We start from the raw sequence: 26,807 nt of genomic DNA on the forward strand, positions 1-26,807 counted from the left end.
ATAATTGCAATAACCCCGTCGCAGTTTTGTTGGCAGCATTTGTATCAGCTGGGAAGATCGGAGAAAAATTTTCCTTCCCATATTTTGAGTCGTTTTCAGGCAAGTTTATCAAATTTTTTCACTTCCTTTGCCCAGAATTATTTCAATAACAATGGATTTTAAGTAATTTAAACTTCTAAATCACAATTGCACAGAAAATTATCGAGAAATCCGTGTATTTTTGCGCTGATCCCATTCATCCATTACATAAACGAAGACGCTTTTTAAAAACAAAAATCATTAACAAAATATTGCCCTAATTTAGGATGTTGCGCGTCCCCCTGTTGCGGGCCTTGAATTCGGCAAACTCCGCAAGATGCCTGGTGCAGACCAGCAGGGCATCTGGCACTCAGGCGCCCGAAAAAGTTGAAGTTTTCATCGATGACAAGAGCGTCTTGGTCGACCCGGGCACAACAGTGCTGCAGGTTTGAGAACGAAAAAATTCACTAATTCGACCGTGATATTTACGAATCTTACTTTGCAGGCAGCAGCTCAGGCCGGAGTAGAAATTCCAAGATTTTGCTACCACGAACGATTGGCGATCGCAGGAAATTGCCGAATGTGTTTGGTGGAAGTCGAAAAGTCGCCCAAGGTATATTTTGAACATTTTATCGATTGATGAAGTTTAATGTATTGCATCTCAGCCTGTCGCTGCCTGCGCCATGCCTGTGATGAAAGGCTGGAGAATCAAAACCAACTCTGACATGACCCGCAAGGCTAGGGAAGGAGTGATGGAGTTTCTTTTGGTCAACCACCCTTTGGATTGTCCCATCTGTGATCAGGGTGGCGAGTGCGACTTGCAAGACCAGAGCATGGCTTTTGGCAGCGATCGTAGCAGATTCACAGACATCAGCTACGAGGGAAAGAGGTAAAATCTTATTCAAATTATTGATTTAAAATTACGTAACTGATGACGTCTTAAAAATAATAATAATGATTATTCTTTCAGGGCCGTCGAGGACAAGGACATTGGGCCTCTGGTCAAGACCATCATGACAAGGTGCATCCACTGCACCAGGTGCATTCGATTTGCCTCCGAGGTGGCAGGCATTGACGATTTGGGCACCTCCGGACGAGGCCATGACATGCAGGTTGGCACTTATGTCGAGAAAATGTTCCTCTCTGAGTTGTCTGGCAACATCATCGACCTCTGCCCTGTCGGTGCCCTCACTTCCAAGCCCTATTCTTTCACGGCTCGACCTTGGGAAACCAGAAAGACCGACAGTGTTGACGTTTTGGATGCCCTCGGCAGCAATATCGTTGTGTCCACCAGAACCGGGGAGGTGCTCAGGATTCTTCCTCGACTCAACGAGGTTAGAGATTTGAAAAATTATTGACATTTAGAATGAAATTCTTAAATTTTTAGGACATCAATGAGGAGTGGCTTTCCGACAAGTCTCGATTTGCTTGTGACGGTTTGAAACGCCAACGCCTTGTAACCCCAATGCTGAAGAACAACAAGGGCGAACTGGTTCCTGTTGAATGGGAGGATGCTTTGATTTCCGTGGCCAAGGCACTCAAGTCGGTTCCCGGAAACCAGATTGCTGCCATTGCAGGAGGTCTTGTTGATGCTGAATCCTTGATTTCCCTCAAGGATCTCCTCAACAGACTGGGATCAGAGTCTTTGAACACCGAAGAGACCTTCCCCTTGGACGGATCAGGCACTGACTTGAGGAGCAACTACCTTCTCAACGATAAAATTGCAGGCAAGTTTCAATTTCTCTCTGAAGTATTTTATATTTACATCAATATTCATAGGCATTGAGGATGCTGACCTTGTTCTTCTTATCGGAACCAACCCGAGATACGAGGCTCCTTTGCTCAACTCTCGAATTAGGAAAGGTTTCCTGCACCACGAGCTGGAAATAGGCTATGTTGGGCCCAAGATTGATCTTAACTACGAATACGAGGTGAAAATAGCTGATTTTATTGTTCTCTCAGAGTTTTTAAATTTTGTTATTTCACAGCATTTGGGAAATACTGCCGACGTCCTGAAACAGTTGGCCAGCGGACAACACCCATTCAGCAAGAGGCTTGCTGCTGCCAAGCACCCGATGGTTATCTTGGGTTCGGAGCAGCTCAAGAGAGACGACGGAGCGGCCATTCTTTCTCTCGCCCAACAAATTTCACATGCTGCTGCTTCAGGCGTAATTCATCAAAAATATTTTAATTAATTGATAAAATGCAATACATTTTCATCAGGCGCCCGCTGAGTGGAAGGTTTTGAACGTCCTGCAAAGAGTGGCCTCACAAGTTGCTGCCCTTGACCTTGGTTACACTCCTGGCGTGGCCAAGATTAGGGCAAACCCACCAAAGGTCCTGTTCCTTCTCGGCGCTGACGAGGGAACCATCACCAGGGCAGATTTGCCCAAGGATGCTTTTGTCATCTACCAAGGTTTTTTTTTGCTAAATATTGGAGATCAAAATTTTCACTAATTTTTCAATCTAATTAAGGACATCATGGTGACGCTGGTGCTTCGATGGCTGATGCCGTCCTTCCTGGCGCGGCCTACACCGAAAAGCAGGCCACCTACGTCAACACCGAAGGCAGGGCACAGGAAACTTTGGTCGCAGTCACAGCTCCTGGCATGGCAAGAGAGGACTGGAAAATTATTAGAGCCCTTTCTGAAGTAATATTTTTTTTTATTAAATTTAGATGAAATTCGATAACTATTTTGTCCAAACAGATTGTTGGTGCCAAACTTCCCTACGATAATTTGGACGAGATCAGAAATAGGCTCGAGGAAGTGTCACCAAACCTTGTTAGATACGGAGATGCAGAAAGTGCAAACTTTGTTGCCCAAGCTAGAGAATTGTCAAAGGTACATTTTTTTTCTATTTAAAATTGATTTTATTGATTAGAATTATTGTTGTTTATTATAAAAAATTTTGTCTCAGTTGGTCCAGGGTGGAGTATCGTCAACTCCTTTGGACGTGAGGCTGAAGAAATTGGAAGACTTCTTCATGACCGACAGCATCAGCAGAGCATCCCCAACAATGGCAAAGTGCGTTCAGGCGGTTATCAAACAAAAGGAATCCAAATACTGAGGAGATCGTTGACACCGTCTTGGAGGAAGGATTGATTTCTATGTAGACCGTCTCACATAAGTTATTTCTGATAAGAAAAACACTGCGTTTAGTTTTGCTTGCAATTCTAAGCACATCATTTCCCGGGGCAAAGCATACTTTGTACATAATTCTATAAATGTCATGTGTTGATCATGATGCTGTTGTATGTTAGGAATAAAATATTACAAAATCTTAAATAACTTCTTTTGATTTGTGATTAATTTTTTAAGGAAATTTAAAATCAATTAAATAAGAGAGCTTACAAAACGTATTAAAAAAATAATCAAATTTCATCAAGGTTGTGAGCAGTTGCAAGATTAATTATAATTACGAGAAATTTTTTTAAATAATTTATTCTCCGGCTGAAAATTTTCAAAATATGATAGTTTTGATAAAACAAAAGTAGATATTTTACAAAAACAATGAATTTGCCAGACGCTTTAAGCCATAGACACCGCGTTACAAAGAGCAGCATTATATTTTATTGCACGCTTGAGTGCCCACTAATGGGGCTCGCGGCACCTGGACTGCGCGCTCTTTGCCAGTTGCCACTAGCGCACGGTGATGGTAGGGTGTCTGCTCTCGGTGCTCCGTCTACGACTGCAAACCAACGTGCTTTGCGGTTGATGCACTTAACCCTTGGTCTCTATAAAGAAGGAAGTGGAAACGTCTGGTAGACAAGGATTACACGAAAAAAGGTATTTTATTTCATTAATATTTCCATATTTCTAAATTTCTTAAAATTTTAAACTGGAATTGGTGTCTAGATTCTCTAAAAATGAATAATAATTATCTTAATTTTGTTGAAAATTTTATGTCCCCGGAAAAAAAACAGAAAATTCTGATTTGTCCATACAAAATTTTATAAAAGAATCATTTTTTCTTGGACATAAGAGTTTTGAACAAAATAAACAGCTCAATGAACTTAATGATTTTTGGAGGTATTATTAATTTTAATCAAACTTCCAACGAATTTTTAGAAAAAAAAATAAATAATTTTGGTAGAATAATCCTGACATTATTATATGAAAAGAGATATCTTTCTTAATTCTGAAATTTTTTAAGACGGAAACAAACGTAAGTGCCATAAAAATAACCTCCATAAAACGACACGCGTTGCCAATGCTCAGACGCGAGCCTCTCGTTAGAATGTGACGATGGTGCAATAAATTTCAAATTTGCCAAACTGTAAAAATTCATGCTAGTTAGGCACTAAATCTCATTGTATGCATTTATATCCGATACAAAACACACAAACTGATTTTTTTGACAGGTTAGCTCCGTTAGAAAAATCTACATCTAACAGCTCAATTACTGGACGCGTAGCAAAATTCTTTTGTAATAAAAAACTTAAGTCGGCAGCGAGTCGTGAAGTTGGCTTTCAAAACGCATTATTTATTTTATCTAGTATGCAAAATTGAATCTTAATTTTTCACGGCAGCCTCTTTCTCGTCTGCTGCTCTTAACCTTGCGCACCGTGATAATTCAGATAATTATGTAGCAAAGCATTGTGTTGGCTGAAAAGAGTGCACTTTGATAGTGCAAGGATCTCGAGATCCTTGAAGACCTGCGCCTGATGAAGAATTTTGTCATGCCTCGCGTGTCAACCACAGCTTGAACTGATAATCCCCCGCAAGTTCAAGTTGAAAGATTTCAAATATAAATAAATAAAACATGCGGAATATGCTAGATAAAACCATCTATCAGGACAGGAAGGGACAGAAAAAAATTAGAATTAAATTAATAATTAAATAAATAAAGCAATTTTCTTAAATATTTGTTAATTTGTCGAATTTTTATTGACCTTCATTGAAAAGGATGCACTGGTGTGCGCCTATTTTTCTCTGACCTTTTAAATTTAATTTTTCTATTTTATGTTTTCATTTTATACTTATTTATGATGCAGAAAAATGGAACAATTTGAATTTTTGAAATTAAAATAATAAAAATTAAAAATTATTTGCAATCTTAAGATAAATATATTAATAATAATTAACAAGTGTTATGAAAAACTAGAAAATTTACGACAAGTCATCAAATTTTATGATGCTGTGTTGTTGAGTGCACCTTGAGAAAAATGTTTTTGCCGGCGTCCCAAATTTACAAAGCAAGAGGCCAAGCAATAATTATGTGAAAATGCATCACTCATAAATGTAATAAAATCTTGAGCGTTTTAGCGAGGATTAAAATTTTTCCAAAGCAAATAAAACATAAATGAAGACAACCAATTTAAAGAAGTTATTTAAAATCTAGGATGAGAATTTTTTCAATTCTAAACTTTGGCCACGCCATCAGCAAATTGACATGAATACTTGTAGTAGGCCGAACGGAAGCTCCATCTCCCTATAGAGCTTTTTCAACAGCATGCCAAAAAAAAAGAGTCCCTTTATCATGCCATGTGCGTTTCCAACAAAATTTCGGTCCCGCGTTGGCCGGTGGGTGCGAGAGGCGGTCAACCATCCGAAGAAATTTTATCAGCGGCCACATCTTTTTTTAATATAAGTGTCACGGAAGTTTTGAAATTGATTGCGAGCACTACTTTTTATACTCTCAAGGACAGGAAATTAACTTGAATGAATCAATGTGAAAAAAAATGTGCAAAAATATTAATTGTGTGCTTGCCAGGAAATGAAGAAAAGAAACCAGGTGAGGAATTTTTGGCAGGCTCCGTATAAATCCTTCTCTTATTTTTTTAGTGCCAATATTCCTTTCTCCTACAACTGCAGCAGTTCAAAAAGGAAATAAGAAATTGAAGATGCTGAATCGGTGAAATTCAATTCGCGCTTCATGAGCATACAAAGTACTGCACGTTATTTATGTAAAAACGAGACAGGTTGGATTGGAGTAGTGTGTGCTCTTTTACCTGAAATAAATTTCACAAAAGGTAAAAAAAGTGAACTAAATTTTTATCGGAAACATATCGCAGATCTTTCACGGGGCATTAATTATTTGAAAGTACCTTAATAAATAACAATTTTTTTTTTAAATATGAGACCAATTAACTAATTAAGTTATTTTATGCTGCAATTACAGCTCAAGGCAACAGAATTGTTAAATCCTTTTAATTTTACTCAAAAATTAATTTAAATTTCAACAAATTAGATATTTTCAAAATCAATAATGCAAAAAAAAGACAATATTGTGCGCAACAATTACAAAAAGCAATGATTTCAAAAATTAATGAAATAGAATTTAGAGAAATTTGAAAATTAAAAGAAAACAATTAATTTCATTTCTTTTTCTTAATGAATTTTAAAGTTTGTACACTAAGAAATGTCCTGAACTGATTTCCTTTTGATTTTGGAAATTCCGGCTCAAAAAATGCTGAGAAATTTATGCTTTCAAATTAATTGTTTTAACTATAGAGATATTTAAATATAGTTCCTCCTGAAATAGAATTCGAAAAACATTGTGAGTCAAAGCGTTTTCTTTTTCTGTACAATCCACGAGCAAAAGATAAAACAGCCAAAAAAGCATGGGAGCAAGTTTGTGGTGGAAAAGGGCAGGTGTCCGCGTGAGTCATCCCCCGCTGCGTGGGAGTCTCGCTCCGTAACTAAACTAAAAAGCTGCACTTTTCCACTGCATATATATTCGAGAGCAGCAGTGTGTGGCCGCTTTACATTTTTTGCCACTGGTCACGAATACACACACAAATAATGTATTCATTATAATGCGGTGATACGAACACGCGTTATTTGGCGGCAGGAAAAAGGAAAAGGGGCAGAATGTTCACTCGCGCGTTCATGCTCCGCTTCTTTCCGACGTGCACGTTTATTTAAATTCATAAAAAAAAATGTAATATCCGCGCAGTGCGTTCGGCAGAATTTAATTTCGCATAAATTGGAGTTGCGAGTGATGGGGAAAAAGTGAAATTGCTCCTTAATTTTACATTTTAATTTGCATTGAATAAAAAAATATTGCACAAATTTATTTTAAGATGATTTGAGACGAGGGTGATTTTTGGCGGAAAAAGTCCCCTATGTGGTGAATTTCTTCCCCATTATCAATTAAATATAGGTGAATTTTATTGAAAAGAGCCAAAAAGGTGAAACAAAATTTTACTCCTCGAGCATAGCTTTAGTGGTGAATATTATTATTATTTTTTTTAAATTGGAGAATTGTGGATTTTAAAATTTGTGATCTTAGTTTAGTAAGTAAATTGAAAAATCTAGACTTAATAATCTCTATGATATTAAAATATGCATGGTAAATTTGAGTTTCTCTTCATGTGCATTTTGAAATCTCTTTATTATTCAGGTGATCTTAAGTATAATTTATTTTTTTCCTTAAATTTTCCATCTTTTAACAATACAGCAGTGAATATTTTGATAAAATGATACATTAATAAACATGATTTTGAAACTAAAATCGAAGGGGTAAAAATGAGATTAAATTATTAGTGCATTTTATAACTTTTAGAATCTTCTAGAGCAATTAGAATTACAACACAAAGATGAAAGCCAGCAAAATTATATTCTTCAAAAAGTGACACTGTAGCTCCGTATTGTACGAAATTCATCTCGGTGCATTTTCCGGTGCAGCCACCTCAAAAGATGTGTGACCGATTATTCTCGGATTGGTGCGCCCAAATCGTGACATACCATTTTCCGTGGAATAAAACACCTAACAGCAGTAAAAATTATTTTACTCTCATCTTCTCTCAGTTTCCGTCTCGATTTCTGTGAGAGAAGTGAATGCGCCGAGAAATAACATAAAAGAATTTGCGGCGGAAGAAGAAAAATTAAAAAGCGTCATGATCCGTGATCGCGGCAAAAAACAGGGGGACCGTGAAATTCCGCGTCGACTCCAGCAATTACACTTTCGTTGCCTTGATTATTGCATGAAAGCAATTAAACACTTCTCTTGATCTTTATATACTTTTTAAATACAATCGTCGCGGTTTTGTGTCGGAATACCAAGGATTTGTATACGTGGGTGGCACGTGATGCCACAAGAGGTCGATAAACGGCTTGATTTCCTCCTAAGAAAGGAAGGTAATTTTCGGATTTGATTGTGGCACGGGTTAAACGCAGAGTGATTGTGAAACAAAAGGCCTGTCAAATCTGTAGACAAATTAAACACACATTGCACCTGCTGCGAACAGGAAGTTCGTAAGAATAATGTTTGGACACGCACGCATACTTTCTGCTGGGCCCCCCGTTTAACTGATACTTGATCCTCCAAGAGGGCATAATAAAAAAATAGAATGAAAAAAAATATACCATACAACCATGCAAACTTGAGGGGCTGCGTTTCGTGCGCTGAGGAAACGTGATTTCCTCTTTTCTTAGCTGACAATTTGATTCCTTGAGAATACATAGAACATAATAAAACGAAATTTCCTCTTTTTATCTTCAAAATTAAGAAGAAAAACACTGAAGCTCATTGAAAGACAAGTAAACAATGAACTCAATAAAGAAGTGTATCGAGGCTCAAAATTTAAGCTAAAAATGAGGGCAAAAATCTAGAGATAAAATAAATCGAATCAAATTTTGTAATAAATTTCTTTTCATTCTGAAACTCTTGAAGAACTAGAAAAGTTGATTATTTTCTTTATAAAATATTAATGTAAAGAATTTTCAGTGAAATTATTCAGAATTTTTGTCATCATTTATTTGAGAATTCCGCAGAGCAAAAATTGCAAAACAAATTCTACATAAAAAACTTAATATTGTTCAGAAATTTAAAATAATCTCTACAGAAATCACATTAAATATCACAGTTGAATCAGAATTATTTTAATTTTATTGACAAATTTTAAAAATTTGGAGTGAAAGGTGAAAGTTTTGTGAGGATTAAAAAAAAGTAAAAATACAAATTAAATCAAAGAATTTTATAAAAAATTGTAAATAATAAGAAATTAAGTATGTTTTTAATTTTCTGTGCAAAATGTTTTCCTCCAAATTTCTCTATATGAGTTAACAAAATATATAGTTAAATACTTTTTTTTTTAAACGTGCAACTGCAAACATTTAAATTGGCAAATCTTTGTGACCTTCTTCATTATTTCTCAACACCTTATTGTTATAGAAAAGTGAGTCTCCCTCTGACCGGTCTGACACACAGAAATAATTAAAAAAGAACAACGGACAAAACCCGCAATTTCTAAATTTGCGACCTTCACACTGGATGCTCTTTGCGTGTGACGTCACGATTGCACTGAACAAAGCCGGAGCAAGGATGACCCCTATCTATATATTTAATTAAATGCAAATGATGATGCAGACGGTGGTTGAACTTTCTATCCGTTTTTTGTTTCGCCTGTGTTGTGCGGTTTGCGGCGCTAGCGGGTCAAGTTTGCCTGATTGTCGGTGCGGATAAATTCATCTTCATTTAATTCTTCGCGTTATGCAACGAGCGCCGACTATTGCAGGTCGCTCGTCTCCCACACAACATGTAAATACCAAATGATTGGTGAGAAGATTCAATTATGCGGATGGGAATTGATACAATGGAAAAACAACACACAATGCATAGTTTAGCAATTTTTGCACCGGCAGTTGCCATACGCGAACAGTTAGTTACGAGAGAATCTAATTAAAATCATCAATTGTCCCAAGCACAGGATTGGTTTGAATCTAAATTTTTGAGACATACAAAAAATGTAATTTTTATGCTTCAAAGTTTGACAATTGATCCTGGCAATTTGTGTCATTCTGATTAAATTCTGTTTGATGTGAGATTAAAAACGACATAATATGTAATTTTCGGTAGAAATGGTAAAAATAATTCTTTTTCATAATCATTCTTGACTTTTTCTGTGTCTTCATTTTAACCTTCTAAATAAAATTAAGCATTTATTTTAATTTCTGAATTAATTTTAAAACTATTTAGAGGCATTGAAATTTGGGTTCTCAATGCATTTTTGCTCAAATACAATTTATAGGCGAATAAAAAAAAAATACAAATTTCATTAGACTAGATTTTTTGTCATAATTACTTAATTACGGTTAAATAATATGGTATTGTCTTGCCGTTCAATTTTAATTTAAAAAGTAATTGGCAAAAGACAGTTGTTTACAAAGAAATTGAAGAAAGTGAGAATCTGTTTTTACTTATTGTTGCATAAATTAATATGGCGAAACATGTTTCCAGTGGTTGGCAACGTAATTGTCCACAATAAATGGCCATTTTTCTTCTTTCGCTATCGTTGGTACCTGGCGCATCTTGTTTCTCTTTCCAAACAAATAATTACAGCAGCAAGTCACAGTGGAGCGGCTTTGAGATTTTATCGCCTCTCGCGTTCATTTATATGAAATTAAAGCATCCTGCACCAGGCATTGCTCTCTCGCGGGTGTTTGTTTAAAGCAACGCGGATGAGGTTCGTGTAACCGCAAAACGAGCTAGAGAATGGATGGAAAATAAAACGACGAGAGATGCGCAATAACTTTCACACTGACGATGTGCCGCAATTAAATGTTAATAAGACGCAAAAATGTACAAAGTACATAAAAAAATGAACTTTTTATTCATGGAAAAAGTGATGAATTTTCAACAATTTTTTCGCCATATACGTATACTTGATTAATTGAACACACAACATGCTTAAATAATAGAAACCGCTGAAAGAAATTTACTTTGAGCTCTTCAATGAAAAAATGAAAAATAATAATAATCAAAACAGAAAAAGGCTCTAGAAATCAAAATTATTTTAAAATGTTCATCGTGTAAATTTTTTAATAGAATTTTTTGTGGTTTTCTAATCTAATATACATTAACTTCTTTATTGTGTAAAATAAATATATTTCAAAGTTTTTACATACTTTAATTATTTTATATTTATCACCATTATAATGTTTTAAAGATTTATTATGAATTTTATTTTGTTGTGCTTAAAAATTTGTGGTTTTTCTGTATTAAATTGAATTACTTTTTATCTGTTCCTTTCATTAGCAGATATTTATTGTTTGATTTTTCCTTTCAAAATTTTATAAATAAAGTAGGGCAAAAGAAGATTATAAGATATTAAAATAGATGACACATTCATAGTTGCTAATTATTTAAATTGTTTATATGAATTTTATGATTTAATTTGGATCCCATAAAATGATGGCGATTGTTGATAATCCCTTTTAAACCAATTTATGATCTGCTTGGCCTGCCAATTTACTTCGCATTCCAATCGATCACCTGCAAATCGTTGGACATTTCGGTCAGAAAGAATTCTCCTCGCTCACCGCATTCATTCGTTCGTTATTTCTTTGTGCTTGGCTCTAGAAAAACAAAGACCGTGCTCTAGACTAATTTGATATCAACACACAAAAGGATGTCGCGCAAAAAGTGATACGCGCGCCTCGATTCATAACTTTAATATAAACTTGTGTGTATTTTGTCGTGTGCTCTACTCCACATCTTCTCTCGTCGTTTAGCTATATTTGTAGCGTGAGAAGAAATGTCGCTGTCGTGGGAGCATCTCTTGTTTGAACGTGTATTGCACGTTGCATGATTACGACCTACAAATTTACGCCACGAGACCTCGATATTGTCCCGACGAAAGCGCTCGAAGTTAGGTGCCAATTAATCTCGGTGCGTGGGAAAGGATTTCGATCGAAAATTTAATTATTGATTTCTCCTTGAGAGGCGAAATTGAGCAGGCAAGAAGGTCCAAGATGGAAACCGAAAGCAGAGAGAATTCAACGCACGATTTTCACGTCAGATTAATTCAACTCTCACAATCAAATAAAAATTACAGAGACTCATAAAGGGAATAAAAATAAACAGAATTAGCAGGAAATTTTATTTGAATGGTAACACTTGAGGTGGATTTCATTTTTTCAGTAGGAAATTTTATTTATTTCACTGAAAATTATTACATATTCTTGATAGTTTGATTGTTTTATATAAATGTAATTATTTTTTTTTAATGAATGTTAGAATTGGTTAGATTTTAATCATAAAAATACTTGCGCAATATAGATTAAAATTAGAAGAAGGGTGATTTTTTTTTAATTTTAAATAAGTTCTTAAATTTAAAATATTTTGCACTTATATACATTTTTATAATGGAAACTTTTTGACATATTTATCGTTTCTAAAAAAAAAAATACTTTTTAAAGGAAATATAATTGTTTAAGTACAATAATTTTTTACATAAATTCACAGTTAGATAACTTTGTCATCTTGGTGCCTGCTTGGTGCCATTCATAAGTTAAGTACTATAGGTGTCACAGCCACGCGTCGGCTTGAACCTTTTGTGCACCAGAAAGTCCACACCCTGCAGCACACACCAGCCCAGAGTGAGGAAACAATAAAAAACTTTTTTAATTGTTTTTTTACCTCGTTCACTCTGCCGGTCCCCGCTATACTCAGTGAGGTGGAAACTTCCGGCCCGCCATGTCCGGCCTGGCTGCAACATTTCAGCCCCTCTCTCTTGCCAAAAAGCATGGCATGATAATGTAATAAATCCTACACCAACCAAAACAACTTCATCCTGACGTTTATTTCGGGCCTCTGGGCGGTTATTTGGCGCACGGTCTGTGATTCACGAATTCGGCAGCAGCGTGTAAAATGTTGATGAGACTACTCGTGTTTTTATTTGGGAATAAATTTTGAAAAATTACTCCTGCGTATTCAAAACGTGAGATTTTCCTGAAGGCCGGTGTAGCAGGCTTTTTTCATGCAGAAAAACCACAATATTTCTCACAGCCGAGGAGAAGTGATTCGACTGCAACAGGTGTGAAATGTGACAGAAGGTGCTGTTGTGACTAAAAATCCAAGATGAAAAAATTATTTAAAAAAAAAAAAAAACATTAAAATAATAATAACGAACAGAAACAAAAATAACAAGGGCTAAGTTTATTTTAATTTTTAATTAATATTTTTGCTGAAAAATTAAGTCTTTTTAATTTCAATTTTGACTTCTTTTTCCATCCCCTTTTTTAGGTTGTTTTTTTTTTTCTTGAGAAAGGGTAACTTTTTCCAAAATGGAAACCCATTAATCAAACAACAAAATTTAAAACTGGAAAAACTCATGAAAATTATAATTTAAATTAAAACTGTTAATTAATTAATTTTGTCTCTTATTAGCCGATTTTGAAAATTTTGAAATTTTGGATAAAGCGGTTTGCACAAATCGTATTTGCTGGAAAGTCAAACTGTTTGTTTATAATCCTCATTTTTATTAACTTACTTTTGTTCCCATTATTATTAAAAGTATACATATATTTTTTTTTAATATCTCCAAATCAAAATAGGATGGTGAATAAAATGGATACAATTAGACTTGGATGCTATATCAAGTTTCCATTGAAGAAACAGGCAATTTCATTGTATCCATTCAATCCAATTCTCCCATGTCTATCAAACTCGGCAAAAATCCCATTTCGCCCACTTCAACTCTCTTTGTGCTTTTCTGCGAGGAATATAATCAGACACATGCAAACAGACACGGACACAAATCCGATCCACATGCATTCTTCCTCTGTGAATCGCAGCTTGACTGCATCCCAACGTTATTAACTCCTCCCGTGTGATTTTTACAAAGACGCAATCAAGCGTATTAAGAGTATAAAAAAAATCATCTCGCAGTTCTTCTTCTAGCAATAAACATATACAATATACAAATAATGCTATAGGTTTAGGAAAAATTGGTGATCACATTTTCAACCATTTGATATAAAAATTAATTGTATTGCACTGACCGAGTCCTAATACTTATGAAGTTAAAAATTGAGGTTTTAGAATCACCCAAAATCGTACCAAAAATCGAGTTAATAAAAACCCAAATTATGAGATTTTTCACATTTATTTTAATTACAAATACAAAATCTCACAGGAAAATATTCTAATCAAAAATTTTCCCTAAAAAAAGAATGAAACCAAAAACAAAAAAATTTACTTGAAAATAATCACAGATTTTTCAGCTATTCACCTACTTGAGCTCATAAAGTATCTTATTATTTTCGCTGAAATTCACTGATTTTTCCCAGGCGCAAATAATGCAATAAGTGATCGACCGGCCAGTGAATCAGGCTGAGGTGTGGCGGATCCTCCGTGGCCCGCGATTTTTCGCTTTTTTAGAGACAAAAAACTCACCGCTGCTCGCACTTTGGGCGAATTCTGCATTCACGGGGCTCGCCTTTGTGCTCTCGCCTGACCCTGCCAAAAGTTAATCTGCTGTGCATAATGGCTTAGCGCTGGTCATTAACGGTGCCGCTGTTTGTATATATTTTCGGTCTGTTTCACCTTCGCTCGCTCTAAACTCTAAACAGTCCAACTCAAAATCGCAGCAAATGCGTGCACGCGCTATTTTTACACTCCAGCATTATTTGTTTCGCGCGGCTCAAAAAATTAAGACGCATGAGTTGGTGATTAAGGATTTGTGGCGCTCCAACAACCTGATACATACATCTGTGGCATAAACGACTTTCTTTCGGTCGTGAGAGAAGCACGTTCATGGAAAATAAAAGCGAAAATCTTTCAGAATCAACGCAAGCAAAAGTGCGCTATGAGATCCGTGCCGATATAGATTTGCGTGGATTGTGAAAATTTTGAGAATTTCAGAAAGAAAAAAATAAAGATAATTAATAATTTAATAAATAACATGAAAAAAAACAGCTCGTTTCTTTAAATTTTGGAAATGGTAATTAAATAAAATTTTAAAATGAATTTCAACAATCAAAAATATATACTGAGCCTATGCAAATTTCACAATTATTTATTCTTTACAACGCTTGGAAAAATTTAATTTAAAGAAGCGCCATTTTTATGGTCTTATTTATTTAATTTATTTTATCGGAGGGAAACGTTCAATTGTTGTAGAAAAAGGCACCCCCATTAACAAAGATTTTGTCAAAACTTTTGAGATAAAAGTTTTATCTGACACAGTGAGCCTTGGTTGACTCTAAAAGGGTAATTTTAATTTGTTTAGGCCAACTTTCATTTTTGGTGCAAAAATTTTCCTAAATTAAAAAATTTAATTACAAATTATTCCGTATTACTTTGAATTTTGATGTATTAATGTTTGTTAACTTGATGGAAAATGTTGGCTGTTTTGAATCTGCATTGAGATAAAATAAAATATAAATATAACAAAATTAATGAAAAAATTCCAAAGGAAACAAAAATTAAGGATTAAAAGCAATTATTGAGGGGGGAGACTTCATATCTGGCCCAAAGTTGAAGCCAAACTTTTGCCGATGTGAAATTGGAGACGCAGCATATCAAAGAGACTGACAATGAAGTGGTGTGTGTTGGATCGAGTACATTCAAATATAAGACGTGAGGTCGTTTCGAGGCTCCGGGAGCACCGAAGTAACGAAGGGTTTCTGGTCTACCACACCAGAATGACAGGTCGCGGAGGAGCGAAGACCACAGTGTCGAAAGTACGGCGGTTGCGTCGCTTGCCTCACACCGGGAAATAAACCCAAGTCACTGATGTGGCTTTACACGCTGGACGAACAATAATAAGAAGACGCTTCACTAATTGAACGGCTCAATCAAGCAGAGAACAGTTAGCACAGCAGACTAAAAAGACGAATTCAAATAATATGGAAATTCCCTGTGGTTTTAAGTAGAACTGCCAGACCGACCTGAACTAATTTTTAGGAAAAACTATTAAATAGCGTTAATATAAAATACCATTTTAGAAAATAAAAATTACCCATGTTAGTTAAATTTGCTTGAAAAATTGCATAAAAAGGATTTATTTCTGCTAATTTTTAATCACTTTTCATCATTGAATGGATAAGAATGAAAATAATTTATCTGATGAGATTAAAAATAACTTTATGAATTTGTGAAAATATGAAATTAATTATAGGAAACCTTTAATTTGGTCTAACAGCTGAATTTATTGTAGTTTTTTCTTCTTCTTTTTTTTTTTATTATCTCACATCATTTACTTAACCACAAATAAATGCCGTCGGCATGCAAAATCAATTGCTCGTGCTTTATTTATCGCATTATTTGCACTTGACTATGCATCGGGAAAAATGTAGACCGCAACAGATTTTCTCTGCTCCTTCCACCTGCCATGTCGCAACAACACACCACTGCAGCTTTTTCCTATCCCGCGTCAATCAGTGTCAGAGAGCAGCGAGTGCCGATAACTTTCGCTAGCATCTCTATTTTCTATCTTTGTTTTTGTCTGCAGCATTCGGACGAGAAAAAACCCAGCATGCAGCGAGTGATGTCGTTCGACAGGTGGCTCGGATAGTCCGAAGATGAAGGCACTTTGGTGGCGGGCGTTGCTGCTGACTCTGCTGGGTTCCGCCTCGGCCCTTCACAACAACCGCCCGCCCAGGTTCATGATCGATGGCCAGACTGAAATCGTACTTCGTCTTAAAGAGGGCACGCCAGCAGGTTTGCAAACACTTTCATTTTACATTTCAATTGATTTCAATTATAACTATTAAAATTATTATTATTTATTTAAGTTTCCCTGAAATTTTAGGCATTCGATCTGAATCTAAATATTATTTTGATTGACTGGTGATTAAGTCTTTTTGATTTTTCAATTCGCTCTAAAGTGCATTCTGGAAATAAGTCTTTGCAATTATGCAATTTTATTTCAAAATATGAGCGGCATAAACAATTTTTATGAGCAAAAAGCTTCTGTTTGATTTTCAATTTTCAGAGTGGTTTGAAAATTTAATTTATATTAATTATTATATTATTTAAATAAAAAAAATTCAAATTATTGCTGGAATATTGATGTGCCCTCTCGAAAATGTCTTTAGATATCTCCCATAGTTTATTAATTCTGCGCTTCAATATTTAATACAAACATTATTTCAAACTTCATGAGCAAATTGTTTTAAAATGCATTGCATGCCTTCTAATAAATTAGAGGTATTTTAATCTTTAGAACATATTAACAATATAATAAATATAATAAAGAAATAGCAATAATAATAATGTAAAATAATGATAATGTAATATGAAATCTAAATTTTATTAAATTTTATTTTAATAAAATGCAAAATACTTGCTTGAAACTATATTTGTCTGAAAGTCTGGAAATATTTCAAATTTCGACTGCAAATCACCAATTAAAAGAAAATGAAACTTTTTAACATGAAAATAAGAGCAAAAAAGAAAAAACATTTTTATTTTGCAATACCAGGAAGCCTCATTTACCGCCTCCGAGGTTTCGATCCTGATGGTGACACTTTGACGTTCGGCGTGCGAGAACAGGCTGGTCAAGAAATTTTACGAATCGTCCGAATTAACGACTACGAAGCCCACATCTACTTGCGAAAAGAGCTAGATCGAGAGGTTTGAATTTACAACCTTTGAAATTTTATTTTATATTTACAAAAATTCCTTCTCCAAAGTTGAAGGACGAATACGCCCTTGTCCTGACATTGACGGACGGTCGTCTCGGCGAGGGAAATTTCATCACGCAGAGTCTGCTCATCATTGTGGAGGACGTGAACGACAACGCGCCCATTTTCAAGCCGTACCAAGCGTCCATCTCCGTCCGAGAGGACAGTCCGCCCCGCGTCCTTGCAGAACTGGAGGCCACGGACCTGGACGAAGGGCCGTACGGACAGGTGGTTTACTCGCTCGGCGAACTGGACGGCGAGGAGGGCATGTTCTCCGTGTCCACCATCAACGGGCGCGGAGTGGTCAAGCTGGTCGGTCAGCTCGACTACGAGAGAAAGTTTTTGTACCAAATCAAAGTTTTGGCCACGGACCGGTCCAATAATGAACGAGTACGGATCAAATTGATTCAATTTACAATTAAAATTAATTTTGAAAATTTCAAGGTAAATACTGGCACGGCTGCTCTGCTTATTAGAGTGCAGGACGTCGAGGACCAGCCTCCGGAATTTGTGTCCGTGCCCCCAGTTACCAGAGTTAGCGAAGACACGCGAATCAACTCACCCGTTTTGAAAGGTTCGTTTATTTCAAAAAATTCAAGATATTTATTTAAATTTATTTCAGTTAAAGCCATTGATGGAGATCGTGGAGTCAATAACAAGATCACTTACGCCATAACCAGAGGCGGAGCGGGGATTTTCGGAATCGACTCAAACACGGGGATTGTGTACAATCTGCGGCCCTTGGACAGGGAGGACCCGAAAAATAGCAACGGCGCCTACATCTTGGAGATAACGGTACGAATTTTACAGAATCTTTATTGAAGAATCACCCAAGCGTGGAGTATTTTATTTGATCAGAAGGAAATAGCAGAGCAACGGCTTTGGAGATAAATTCGCCAAGTCATTCCCTTCTTTATTCTTTGTCTGATAAAAAAGAACACATTTTCACGCTTGTACTCTCGACCGACTTTTTGCTGTGAATTTTGTTTGGAAAAAATTATGAAAGAAAGCGCTTGAATCGGAAACTTTTGCTTTTGGCAGGCCAAAGAAGAGTCTCGCGCCTTGTCTTCGGCGCCGACTGCCAAAACGGAGGTTACCATCATGGTCATGGACGTTAATGATGAGGCGCCACGCTTCAGGAGCGCCGCGTACGTCTGCGAGGTGAATGAAGGTGCCCAGGCAAACTCGCCTCTCACCTTTCTGGGCAACACCAAGCCTGAAGTGTTCGACCATGACCAAGTAGAGCAAAAATCATCAATTTTTTTACACGATTTAAACCATTGTATTATCTTTTTTTATAGGGAAATAATGGAACTTTCCAGTTATTTTTGAACGGCGATAAGGGTGTCTTCGAAGTGACACCGCGAGAAGGGATCAACGAAGCGTCCTTTTTAATTAGGGTTAAAAACCCAGCCATGCTTGATTATGAGCAAGTGAAATGTAATTATCGTCGTTTTTAATTAAGAGAGATCTGAAAAAAAACTGTTAACTAATTTTTTCAGCCATGAATTTCACGATTGTTGCCAAAGAAACTGTGCCAAATAACCCCAAATATAGTTCAGTGCCTGTCACCGTCTTCATCAGAGACGTGAACGACAATTTTCCAGAATTTACCGAGCCGTTTTATGAGGTTTGTGATATTTAAATGTTAATTAATTGATTTTCAAACAAATTTCATTAGGTTTCTGTTCCCGAAAACTCTAAAATGGGAACCACTGTTGCCTGGGTGCAAGCCATGGATGAAGATTCAGGCAATTTCGGCACGCAGGGCATCAGGTACACGAGCGTCGGAGGAACGTCCGCAGAAATGTAATTAATTTCAGAGGCAATTATTTTAGAGTTGTAAAAATTCACTTTCAGTCTACACTTGGATGCCATTACCGGCGTGATTACCATCAAGTCTAACGACATCTCCTTTGACCGTGAATTGATCTCAAGACACTACCTGACTGTCGAGGCACGTGACGATCTCGGCAGAGGAAACAGGTAATTAGAAAACGCACGCGCGTCTTCCGCGTCACGCGTCGTTCCTTTTCACATTCAAGTGCGAAATTAATTTGACTGCTTTCGTGGTTCAGAAACACGGTGCAGCTCACTTTGAACATTTTGGATGTCAATGACAACGCGCCCGTCTTCGCGCAGGACAAATACGAGGCGAAAATCGTGGAAAACAGTGATGATTTTAATCCACCACTCTTTATCGAGGCTTACGACGAAGATCTCAACGGTATGGACTTTAATTTGAAAAATTAAACAATTACAAAATGATTAAATATATAGGGACGGCAAACACTGAAATTTACTACAGTATTGTGGCTGGAAATGCTCTGCGAAATTTCACAATCGACGCGGTTACTGGCAGGGTGCGACCTTCGAGTTTGATTGACTTTGAAAAACTTCCTGGCTCGAGTCAGAACGGCGTCAGGGCGATGAACTTGGTCATCAGGGCGCAGGACAGAGGAGAACCGAAATCTCTATTTTCTGAAGTTTCACTCATTGTGTACGTGCAAGACGCAAACGATCACGCGCCGAGATTTGAGAAAATGCACTACACGGCCAGCATACCTGAAGACCTTGAAGGAGGAAGCCCTGTCGTTCAGGTATTTCAGACAAGAGAAAAAATTAATTGATAATTAAATCAAAAGTAAATATTATTACTTTTTACTAAATTAGAAACGATGAATCGAAATTGTCAAAGAAATCCTGATTAACTTTTTCTCAAAGTTAAAATTGTAATTAATTTATTAAAATTATATTATAAAAATTTACAATTAATAAATTTTTTTTAAATATTATATATTTATATTTTAATTTAACACTAAATTTAATATTTGTACTAAATAAATATTAATTGATTCTTATGGTAATTAATTTCAAATTATATAGAAATAATTAAATTATTAATTTCTCAATTGAAAAACAAAGTGACTTAAATGTTATTTATTAAAAAAATATATCAATTTCAGGACTTAATTTTATGTCAAAGTTATTTGAATAAAATACAATTAAATTATAATTGAACTGTAATGAATGAATTTTCGTACACTTTTCTTGGAATCTAAATTTGTTTTGTAATTCTTTAAGGTGCATGCTTACGACTTGGACGGATCTTCGCCTAATAATCTCGTTGCCTATCGTTTGATGTCAGGCGCCGGAGACAAATTCATCATCGATTCCGACACCGGTGCCATTTCAGTGGCGCCGGGGGCAAGCCTGGATCCGGACAAGACGGACCCCAAGACCGACCTTTACGTGCTCAAAGTCCTGGCCATCGACGGTGGCCTCGGCAAGGAGCAAAAGTCGGCAGAGGTCATTGTGGAGGTGCAAATCGAGGACGTGAACAACAAGGCGCCGCAGTTCATTGACCCCGGAACGATCGCCGTGAGGGAAAACGTGCCGGTCGGCGAGATTATTTACCGCATCAGGGCGGTCGACCTGGACGCGAGACCTGTGCTCAGGTACTACATCGACCCTGCGAAGAGCGAGGCGCGGAATGAGGAGGGCATCAGGGTCAAGCAATCCGACTACAATTACACAGCCGTGTTTGAAGTCAGCCCATCCGACGGAATTATCAAGGTGGCCAGAGGGCTGGACAGGGAAAAGGTCGACTTGATCAGATTGGCCCTGAGGGTTGAGGACTTGGCTGCGACGAAAGAACCGCAAATCGCCACAGGTGAGTTATTGAGAGACAAAATCTATTAAATTATTATAATTAATTATACATATCTAGTTTAAAAATAAAGTTAGAGAAAATCCTTTTTTTATAAAAATTGAAAATTTAATTAAACATTTTATTAATAAATTTTTATGTTAATCTCTTGCTTTTTAATAACTTTTAATGAAGAAAAATAGTGCTCTAATGTGTTTAAGAAATTTATTTAATTTCAATTTTAATTAATTTATAATTATTTCATTTATGATTTTATTTTTATTTCTATAAAATTTATGTCTTTTAATTATTATTGCACAGCCTACTTGACCATTTTGGTCGATGACGAGAACGACAACAACCCAAAGTTCCGGCTGCCTCACTACCAACGTTCCATCACCGAAAACAGCAAGATAGGCGTCGTCATCATGCATGTGACGGCTGACGACGCCGACAAAAACCGCACCATCCGCTACTCCATCGAAGGTCCACACACCGACCTGATCTCCCTCGATTCAGAAACGGGCGAGGTTCACGTCGGCAGCAAAATCGACCGCGAGTTGCAGTCCTGGATCAACGTGACCATCAGAGCGACGGACAATGGAGTGCCGCCGCGGTTCAGCTTTGCCGAGTGCTACATTCAGGTGAGCGCCTGCTCGAATTAAAAATATGCAACCTGCACGACTTGCGGTCACGGCGGGCTTGCGTAATTTCTGTATAAGTCCAAAATTTCATGTCTACAATTAAGTTGTTTTAATTTAAGGAAAATTTAAAATAAGAAATAATGAATTGAAAAAAATTAAAAAATTTATTGAAGTTTTAGAGTGATTCGTAATTGATTTGTAATTATATTTACAATTTTCATTTTATTGCTTTTAACTTTCCCGCAACGTGTCTAAATTTTTTTAAATGAATTTTTATAAATATTATATACTGTGAGTATTTTTGTGTATAGATTTTGGATGAAAATGACAACAATCCGTTTTTTGTCGGCGATATTGTGAACATTACTGTGAGGGAAGACGCACCTTTGGGGACAGAAATCGCCCGACTGGAAGCTAGAGATGCGGATGCAGGCGATTTTGGAAAAATTACTTACTTGCTGGATCGAATTTCCTCAGGGGTAAAAATAGAAAATTTTCCAAATAATCTTACATATTATTTTAATTACTAGGGAAAATTTCGAATAAATCCGGACACGGGTGTTTTGAACATTTCCGAGGTGCTGAACAGAGAAGAGAGGAGTTTTTACACCTTGATTATTGAAGCCTGGGATAATTATCAATTCGGCTACCAATCCGGAGAGAGTCGAAACGCATTCAAGCAAATTGGGTTAGTTATATTAGAAACTTTAATAAAATTGAAATTAAAATATAAATTTAAGGGTGAATATTGTGGATGTCAATGACGAGGCGCCCGTATTTGAGATATTTGATGGGTGCGCCAGCATCACCGAGTTTCACCCCATTGGCGAATTAATTACCGTGGTGAAGGCGCACGATAAAGACGATCCGTTAACTCCAAATGGAAGGATGGTCTTCTCTATTGTTGGTGGAAATGAACAAGGTACCAACGGAAATAAGTTTAATAATTAACAATTTTCTTATTAAAAAATAAACTTTTTATCATAATTGAATAGGAATTAATAAATTAGTGACATTTTTTCTATTTAGGCTTGTTTGAGATTGAAAATTTGGACTTTTCGAGTGCGAAAATAACCGCTGGCAGAACTCTCAAGGCCCTCTATGGAAACTACACCCTCTCTGTAAAAGCCCAGGATCTGGGAATGCCGCCAAACGAGGCCACGACGGAAGTTAGGATTTGCGTCACTGACTTTAACGACAACGCGCCCCGCTTTCTTTCACCCCCGCATAATTACACGGTCATCGTTCCCGAAGTAAGAATCCTTTTCCATTTCTCTGCGATTGAACTAATTTTTTACCCATAAAAATTAAGAACGCCACAATCGGCACTCCGGTGATTGAAGTCCACGCCATTGACGACGATATTGGAGCCAACGGGGCTGTTCGATATCGAATCAAGCAAGACCCACTAGGCCATTGGCGAACCTTTGACATCGACCACGTTACAGGGCTAATTGAGCTGAAGGAGCTTTTGGATCGAGAGAGGCAGAAAATTTATGAAGTAATTAAAATTATATTGAAATTAATAATTAAAGTCGCAGACTGGTAAAAAAATTATTTTAAATTCTGAAAGTAAGACGACGTCTAAAAGCATTAAAAATTCACACTCCTTAAGCCTTGACTTTTACCATCATGAATAAAATTTGAGCCTTTTAAAAATAGCTTAATAACTGGATTTGCTTAAAACAAGCAGCAATGCTACTTCAGAAATTTTTAATGACTATTCTTTTAAGTTTAGTAAAATTGCGTTTAGAAGGAAAAGGCCAACCCTGTTTAAGCTCTTAGGGGGAGCTAATTTTTTATGGTTATTTTCACAATTAATAAAGAATCCGTTTTGGATCTATAAATAATATCAAAAATTCCATTAATTAATAATTCGCCAAATATAGATTCGTGTCGAGGCTTACGACCTGGGAATTCCAACACCTTTATCATCCGACTTGGACTTGATGATATACGTGCGAGACGTTAATGATTTTGAGCCCCAATTCGTGAAGGACAAAGTCCTTGTTAATTTTACCGGTATTTCGGAGAGAAATATATATAATATTTGCATTTTTCTAACCCCTGCAATTATATTAGAACACGCACTTCCTGGAGAGGAACACGTCAAGTTGCCTGACACGATAGACAGGGACGAAATCGATCTGCTCGATGGTCCTCCGCCACCTGTTTGCTACTTTATCGTGGGAGGCGACGCGGCTGAAAAATTCCACCTCGATGCGTACACTCACGAACTTACAGTAAAAAATTCAAATAATTAAAATAAAAACTAAAATAATTTATTTGATACGATTTAGGCTGTTAAGGAGCTTGACAGGGAGGAACAGGCCAAGCACGAGCTCCTTGTCAGAGCGACCGAAAACTGTCACGAAACGCCCGCGATTTCACAGACGGGAGATTCTAATAATTCCAACAATTCGCTGCTTCGCGTTTCCGTCAACGTGAAAGACATCAACGACAACGCACCCAAATTTGTCAAACACATTTTCACCGGCGGCTTCACCACGGAGACTGACTACGGAACGGAATTCATGCGCGTCAAAGTAAATTAAAATTAATTTTAAATAAAAATTTAACTGTTTTAATTAAAGGCGATCGATTTGGACGCCCCTGAGCACGGAAACGTCAGTTACTACCTCAGTGGAAATGTCAAAATGACCCTGAGCGAGGGTCTGGAACATGTCAAAAGGTCACCGTTTATGGTTGACCGCGAAACCGGAGGGGTCATCCTCAACTTTGACCCACAGAGAGGAATGAAGGGCTATTTTGAATTCATGGTAGTATTTTAAATATTAATTAATTTTTTTAAATTCAATTTTTTTTTTTAAAAAGGTGATTGCAAATGATACGGATGGCCTTCAGGACAAGGCCATTGCCCTGGTTTATTTGCTCAGGGAGGACCAGAGGGTGCGATTTGTGTTGAGGCAACACCCTGGAGAAGTCCGAGAGAAAATCGATAAATTCAGAGAGTAAATTTTTAATTTAAATTGGAGTCGAGCATTAAATTTTTTGTTTCAATCTCACAATCAGTGTTCTTGGAAACGTCACGGGGGCAATTGTGAACGCGGACGATTACAAGGTGCACGTGAATAGTGATGGAACGGTGGACAAAACCAGAACGGATCTCTACCTCCACTTGGTGGACAAAAGGAACAACTCGATAATGGACGTGGCCGAAGCGCTGAGAAGGGTCGATCTCAACATTGAAAAGCTTGATGCACTTTTCAAGGTAAATAAAAATAAGCTTGTGGAGAGATATTTTTCATAATTATTACAATGATAAAAAAATATAAGTTGCAATTCAACAATCATGATTTGTATTTTTATTAATTTAACAAGAGCGCAGCTGGAGTTGTGAATAAATTTAATATTTTTAATATCAATTCTATTAAATATAAAAATAAATTTTTAAAAACATTATTACATTTTTCTGAAAAATTTAGAAAAAATAGATTTAATATAAAAACTATTTTAAAATATTTTATATTGTTTAAATAAATTGTATAAAATTGCAAGACAAGTACTAAATAAGTTTATTATTAATAAGTAAAATTTTATTTTAATTAATTAATATTATAACTGTTGTTTAATTTTTTATTCAGGAGTTTAACGTGCTGGACACGCAACCTGCAGAAGCTCAAGCTTTGAGGGCCGAGCCTGAGAACATGTTGCTCTTTTACTTTTTCTTTGCCACCGTTTTTCTAAGCATCCTCTTGGTTTTGACTTTGTCCCTGTGTTTGGTGCAACGGACCAGATACTTGAGGCAAATCAAAGCCGCCACCGTAAATGCTTTTGGTAAAAATAAACTTTAATTAGAAAAAAAATTTAATTTTAACTTTCTTTAACGCGTTTAACAGTTGGTGCGACCCCAACCGTTCGACTCTCAGGCAGAGCCGGAAGAGTGCCGAACACAAACATGCACAGCACCGAGGGTTCCAACCCCATTTGGATGCAAGCCTACGAAAACGAATGGTACAAATCCGACGAGGAGGTCGAGCACGGCTCCACAGAGTAATAAAAAAATTAGGAATTTAGAAAATTGTGTTATTTATAATATGATTATTTTTTGCACAGGCAAGCCTCGGAGCAGGACTCGCTGGACGACAATGCAATAACCTCGGAGGAAACGTGTGGGGAGAGTCACGATGACACCAACTCGACACCACCCGTCAGCCGCTCAAACAATAAACAGACCATCTTTTTTGGCACCGAACGAAGGTAATTTAAATCAATTAAAATAACTCCAAATATTCCGATCTGTTAAATATTTAAATTGAAATCAGTTTTTAATTTGTTAAATTATAAAATAAGAATGAAAATTAAAAATTTTTCTTATTTAAGGATGAGCAATATTGTGGTGACGCAGGAGTCATCCAGCGAGGTCAAAGAAAATAATGAACTTAACAGAGGAACCTTCCATCAGAATCTGTACACGCATTTTGAGAAGCTCTCAAGTCCTTTCGGAAGAAAACTTGAGACGACGGAATTGTGAATAATTATCTCAATAACTGTGCAATTTAATTGTATAAATAGATCAGTAAGATTTTTTAAGAGTACATCGAATTTTTAAAAGATTTTTAAACGCGTGCTTGTGTTCTGATAATTTGTAAATTTTGTATTTAGATCGATAATTTTGATTAATTTCTTTGTGTAAATATTAGAAATAAATATATTTATGAAAGTAATAAAGCGTGTTAATTTATTTTTTAACTTACCATAAAAATATATATCAATATTAAATTAAAAACGTAGTAAGTAAAAATACAACCATTCTATAAAAAACGAAAAAATCAATAACAATCTCTTAAAAAGGTATTTAATAAAACTTTAAAATCCTCTGTCTGATCTTATGGGCATGAGATTTTTATGCCTGAAAATTGAAAGTCAATTTAACGCAAAATTATATTTTCAAATTTAAATTCTGTTCTTGTTTCAAGCAAAAACATGTTTTGTTTAGGAACGGCAAAATGAAAACAAACACCTACCTTTAAATTTTGGGTGACAAATTTTGGTCCAAGTTCCAGGCTAAGGCTTTGTCTTGATTCAGCCAGTTGAATAAATTCTCCAGTAGGGTAGAAAAGCAGCAGGACAGTCGTTGTCTTGCTGCTCATAATTATCCGCGGTTTTGAGAAGTTA

At 36.3% G+C, this 26,807-nt stretch overlaps 2 protein-coding genes across 2 annotated transcripts; both read left to right on the forward strand.

The window, feature by feature from the left end:
• The first annotated feature begins 20 nt into the window (after positions 1-20).
• On the forward strand, positions 21-3,308 carry LOC132194788 (NADH-ubiquinone oxidoreductase 75 kDa subunit, mitochondrial). The gene is made up of 12 exons (XM_059616286.1): positions 21-99; positions 305-464; positions 524-631; positions 684-907; positions 989-1,352; positions 1,406-1,745; positions 1,798-1,949; positions 2,007-2,186; positions 2,242-2,434; positions 2,494-2,669; positions 2,727-2,861; positions 2,938-3,308. The coding sequence occupies exons 2-12, from the start codon at positions 306-308 to the stop codon at positions 3,085-3,087; spliced, it is 2,181 nt and encodes a 726-aa protein (XP_059472269.1). The 5' UTR covers positions 21-99; position 305; the 3' UTR covers positions 3,088-3,308.
• A 357-nt stretch (positions 3,309-3,665) lies between these two features.
• Positions 3,666-26,350, forward strand: LOC132194833 (cadherin-23). Its single transcript, XM_059616383.1, has 30 exons — positions 3,666-3,806; positions 16,202-16,410; positions 17,174-17,325; positions 17,385-17,765; positions 17,820-17,949; positions 17,998-18,170; positions 18,417-18,614; positions 18,677-18,815; positions 18,878-19,005; positions 19,057-19,184; positions 19,236-19,361; positions 19,454-19,602; positions 19,656-19,975; positions 20,460-21,048; positions 21,346-21,668; positions 21,980-22,147; positions 22,199-22,356; positions 22,409-22,590; positions 22,698-22,921; positions 22,981-23,169; positions 23,558-23,690; positions 23,751-23,911; positions 23,969-24,214; positions 24,263-24,448; positions 24,504-24,640; positions 24,702-24,900; positions 25,274-25,466; positions 25,529-25,682; positions 25,746-25,889; positions 26,013-26,350. The coding sequence occupies exons 2-30, from the start codon at positions 16,272-16,274 to the stop codon at positions 26,161-26,163; spliced, it is 5,700 nt and encodes a 1,899-aa protein (XP_059472366.1). The 5' UTR covers positions 3,666-3,806; positions 16,202-16,271; the 3' UTR covers positions 26,164-26,350.
• Positions 26,351-26,807: the final 457 nt, after the last annotated feature.

This window comes from Neocloeon triangulifer, unplaced genomic scaffold (genome assembly GCF_031216515.1).
Source record: "Neocloeon triangulifer isolate White Clay Creek 2 clone unplaced genomic scaffold, ASM3121651v1 ptg000008l, whole genome shotgun sequence".
NCBI lineage: Eukaryota > Metazoa > Arthropoda > Insecta > Ephemeroptera > Baetidae > Neocloeon > Neocloeon triangulifer.